At 42.1% G+C, this 5,073-nt stretch overlaps 1 protein-coding gene across 1 annotated transcript; it reads left to right on the top strand.

Annotated features, from left to right (window-relative positions):
- Positions 1–3,225: 3,225 nt before the first annotated feature.
- LOC107058545 (uncharacterized) lies at positions 3,226–3,917 on the top strand. The gene is made up of 2 exons (XM_015304368.1): positions 3,226–3,528; positions 3,723–3,917. Exons 1-2 carry the CDS (start codon positions 3,226–3,228, stop codon positions 3,915–3,917), a joined length of 498 nt encoding a protein of 165 aa, XP_015159854.1.
- Positions 3,918–5,073: the final 1,156 nt, after the last annotated feature.

Here is a 5,073-nt window from a genome sequence, read left to right as displayed (position 1 = left end):
CTAGACTGATGGCCTAAGGAGTGGGTCGACATGAGGTTCAGCCCGAGAGGGTGAGCCCTAGTCCCATATCCTAACACTCAGCTTGAGAGAGTGAGTGAGCTGGCCTTCATGCGGCAAATGGGTGTCCGAGAGGAACGCATTTGAAACGGGGTAAGTTGCCTGAGAGGGAACTTATTTCAATTTAAAGCTTAGCCTAGTCACTACTATCTTGCAAATTTCCTATCGAAAGCATGTACCCAACGATTTATCTCAACTTGTATTGCTGTCACACCCCAAGAACTTTTCCCCATACTTGATTTTCTTGTTATTTTTGTTCTTTTTACTACTTGTGACAAAACCCCCAATTGATATTTGACACTTTTGTGTCACCCCCTTTAATTTACTATGTTTTTACTCGTTAATGTCTTTAGCTACGACCAGTTAGAACTAAATTTTATTTTTCTATTAATTCTCAAAACCACTCCCTTGGGACACGACCCCAACCTTTAGTTGGGTTATTATATTATCGACGATCGTAGACACTCGTACCGTAGGTTAGCTTCGTTAGTCACGATAAGCATCAATCAACATTAAAATAAACTCATTGTCCGCTGTTGAACTTGGAAGACGAATAGAGGGATAGACCAAAGAATGTGAGAAGCGTGTTTATTCTAGTATAAAACTTAGAGTGTTTCATATATAGGATAGGCTTATACCTATATGCCACGTTTGATTAATATACAAGATGATATCTTAATGCTCCACCATGGGTTCATGCCTATCCTCTCTCTACGATGTAGTTAGGCTGTTAATGGCAGTAGGCGATTAGGGGTCGGGAGATCATGATCATAAAATTAACCTTGTGAGTCAATAATGAGGATAACCTGTCGAATGCTAGGATAAGTTATGATTATGCTTGAAATCGGTATATGCTACAACCCTGGAATATTTTCCCAAATTGTGAAATTCCCTTGTTGGAAACTGTTTAATTTTAGTAATTAATATTTGAGATTGTTCACTTAGTAGATATAAAAAAATTCCTGAAATCGTGTGTCGCATAAGTAATTTATTTTAGATACAACAAAGTTATTATTTGTTGATTTGAAGTCCTTTGGGTTCGATAATCCGACTCGAAAGAGTCGTTGTACTACTTGAGTGGCCATGTGCACTTGCGTGTATTTTTGGACACAACAAGTTTTTGGCGCCGCTTGGGGACTTTAAAATTGGCAGATAGTCAATTTTTGAGTTTCTAAATTATTTGTACAAGTGTTGACAACTTGATCTTGGCTATTCACTTTACAGGTTGTGTCAAGTTTTCACACTGGAAGACGACTAGGACTTTGTAGAGATTCTAGCTGAACCAGAGAGATTTGTTCATTATCGGAGAAGGCAAAAAAGACTCACATATCCTGTTCCTCTTGTCGCTAGTGAACCAGAAACTTCAGAAGAAAGGGAGGATCAAGACACACTTGCAGTGATGGTAGAAATGAAAGTGAGAGATGTGGAAATCCCACAGACCACCAATGTTACCTTGAGTATTCATAAACCTGCAGCTGGTGGGAGGTTTGAATTGAAGCAAAACATGGTGCAACTATTGCACACAAACAGACAGTTCACTGGTCTATCTCATCAGGACCCACGAGTGCATATTCAGAATTTCCTCGAGATCGATGACACGTACACCCTAACCGGAGTGAACTCTGATTATGTGAGGCCCACCTTATTCCCCTTTTCTTAGCTAGGGGAAGCAAAAAGATGGTTGAACTCTGAGCTCGCAAATTCCATAACATCTTGGGATGATCTTGCCTGGAAGTTCTTGATAAGGTATTTTCCATCCGAGAAAACAGCCAAGCTGAGAAGCGACATATTAAACTTCCAACAAAAAGGAGGAGAAAACTTTTACCAAGCTTGGGACATGATTAATTCCCTATTGTTAAGTTGTCCATATCATCATCAAGCTAACAAAGTGTTGGTCCATACCTTTATTGAAGGGTTGGAACCAAACACGAAAGTTTTACTTGATTCTGCTGCAGGTGGACAAGCTTTGGAGAAGACATATGCTGAGCTGTTTACATTACTAAACAAAATTTCACAAGGTAATCCCGAATGGAATGGAGGAAGAGCTAAACCGGTTGTACAAAATACTGTTGGAGTGTTGGAAGTTGATGCAGTGACAACTCTGACTGCACAGATTTCAGCAATGCAGAATATGATGATTACTCACTTCAGCAACATGTCACTAGGACATCATCAAGCTCAAGTTAATATGGTGCAGAAACCACCAACATGGTGTGAAATATGTGAAGGTGGAGATCACACTGTTGAGGTATGTGGAGCAAACCCAGAATCTGTTCATTTTGTAGGTAATGCCCAGCGAGGAGGAAATCACCAAAACTATGGCAATACCTACAACCCAAGCTGGGGAATCACCCAAACTTTTCATGGGGTGGCAATCAAAACCAACACATAGGATATAACCAGTACAAGCCACAAGGTAGTGGACAACATTACAATCAACAAAGCCATGGAAACTAGCAAGGTCATGGTAATCAGCAGGCTGCCAAGCAAGGTGATATGACTGTGGAGGACATGCTCAAACAAATCATGGCTGACCAAGCTAAGTTAGCCGCAGATGTTTGAAACAATCAACTAGCGACTCAGAATTTGGAAAAATAGTTTGGGCAGTTCGCTAGTGCCAAGAATTCCCGACCACAAGGGATTTGCCCAGAAATACTGATCCAAACCCAAAACAGGTAAATGTTGTGAGTACTCGTAGTGGTCTTCCATTGGAGGAGTTAACGCGAAAGGCAAAAGCTGCTGAAGAAAAAGGAAAATAGGTAGAGGAAGCAGAACCAAGTGAGCAATGGGTGAAAGAGGAACCAAATTAAAGCAAAACCACCTCCTCCATTCCCACAGAAATTCAAAAAGCAGAAGGAGGAGGAATGTTTTGGTAAGTTCATTGAATTACTTAAACAAGTACATGTTAACTTGTCTTTTAATTGATGTGTTGCATGGCATTCCTAAATATGCCGAATATGTGAAAGATGTTGTAGCCAACAAGAGTAGATTGGCGGAGTATGCAACAGTGACACTCACTGAGGAGTGTAGTTCTAGGATCCAGAATAGGCTCACAACTAAGTTGAAAGATCCAGGGAGTTTTTACTCTCCAAATAAAAATTGGTAAGTGCATTGAAGCAAGAGAGTTGTGTGATTTTGGGGTAAAGTATCAGCTTGATGCCTACGTCCATGCTTCTCAAGTTAGGCCTAGGAAGGACCAAGTCCACAACCATTATGTTGCAGTTAGCCGACCGTTTTGTAGCAAGGACAGATGGCATTATTGAGGATGTTTTAGTCCAAGTGGGAACTCTAATCTTCCTCGTAGACTTTGTCATCTTGGATTTTGAGCCTGACCCAGAGGTCCCATTTATTTTGGGATGCCCAATCCTAGCAACCGGTGGTGCATTGATTGATGTAGCAGCTGGTAGACTGGAAATCAGGGCTCATGACAAGGTAGAAGTATTTGATCTCTACAAGGCAATGAAGTTACTTGTAATATATGAGGAGTTGCCATCAATTACAGTCATTGATAAGGAAACGACAACTAAATATGTTGAAGCCTGAGACCCTTTAGAGAAAGTGTTAATTGGGCAAGACATTGAGGGAGATGCTGAAGCCTAGGAGTTGACTAGCGTTCTAGATGTCCCGAATGTGAGTATGCACAAGTTTTTGGAGCCATTAAACAGAGTCTTGGGACCACTTCCAAGCCATCAATTGAGGAAGCACCAAAGTTGGAGTTGAAGGCTCTCCCCTCTCATCTCAGGTATGCATTCTTAGGTGTCAATGAATCTTCACCTATAATCCTTTCTTCTGCTTTGTCTGAAGTGCAAGTTGAGGCCTCTCTGAAATTATTGAGGAAGAGTAAAAAGGCGATAGGCTAGCAAATGGCTGACATACATAGCATCAGTCCAGCTTTATGCATGCACAAGATATTTATGGATGAGGGCCACAAGTCAAGTGTACAACCTCAGCGCAGACTAAACCCAGTGATGAAAGATGTGGTGCGCAATGAGGAGATTAAATGGCTTGATACAGGTATTGTATACCTGATTTTAGACAGCAAGTGGGTCAGCTCGGTTCAGTGTGTGCCTAAAATAGGAGGCATGACAGTGATCACTAATGAAAAGAATGAGCTGATTCCAACCAGGACAGTGACAGGGTGGCGAATATGCATGGATTATAGGAAATTAAATGAGGCCACCAAAAAGGATCACTACCCGGTTCCTTTTATTGATCAAATGTTGGACAAGTTAGCTGGGCAAGAATATTATTGTTTCCTGGATGGCTATTCAGGATACAACCAAATTGTGATTGCACCAGAGGACCAGGAGAAAACTACATTCACTTGTCCGTATGGGACATATGCTTTCAAAAGAATGCCGTTTGGGCTATGCAATGCTCCAACCAACTTCCAAAGATGCAAGATGGCTATCTTTCATGATATGGTTGAAGATTTTGTGGAGATATTCATGGATGGCTTCTCAGTGTTTGGATAGATTTTTGACAGGTGTTGGTAGACTTTAGATAGTCTACGTCCTTCCTCAGATCTGCTACTTTGGCTTTCAAAGCCGTTACCTCGGAGGCTTCCCCCTGTCTGCTCTCACAAGTTATGGCTCTCACAATCAACACATCAACAAAAGTCTGGAGGGGGGTGAGTGCAACAAGTATGGCTCTCTCGATCATCCCTAAGATAGATCTCTTGAGTCGGGTCACCCGCATGTCAGCTGATTGGGCCAAATGCCCCATCTTCAGGATCATGGCCTGAGTAATCCTGACAGGCTGGGAGGAGGAGGAAACACCTGGCGCCTGTGAAGAAGAGGAAGGATCGGATGTACCTGAACGCCCAGAGGCCAGAGTTGGCGAAGATGCCTCTGTAGGTAACGAGTCAACATAAACCTCTGGAGAGATGTCTGCCAGAGCTGCTCTCCTTCTGTCCACCTCCTCTCGTATGTACTCGGCCTCAATACATTGAATTTCAGTGGAGGATGAAGAGGTGAACTCAATATCCCTCGCAGTATCCCGGGGTACTCTAGTATG

Source organism: Solanum tuberosum, unplaced genomic scaffold (genome assembly GCF_000226075.1).
Source record: "Solanum tuberosum cultivar DM 1-3 516 R44 unplaced genomic scaffold, SolTub_3.0 scf00498, whole genome shotgun sequence".
Classification (NCBI taxonomy): domain Eukaryota; kingdom Viridiplantae; phylum Streptophyta; class Magnoliopsida; order Solanales; family Solanaceae; genus Solanum; species Solanum tuberosum.
The sequence above is the reverse complement of the archived record's forward strand: the minus strand, read 5'-3'. Positions and strand labels throughout refer to the sequence as shown.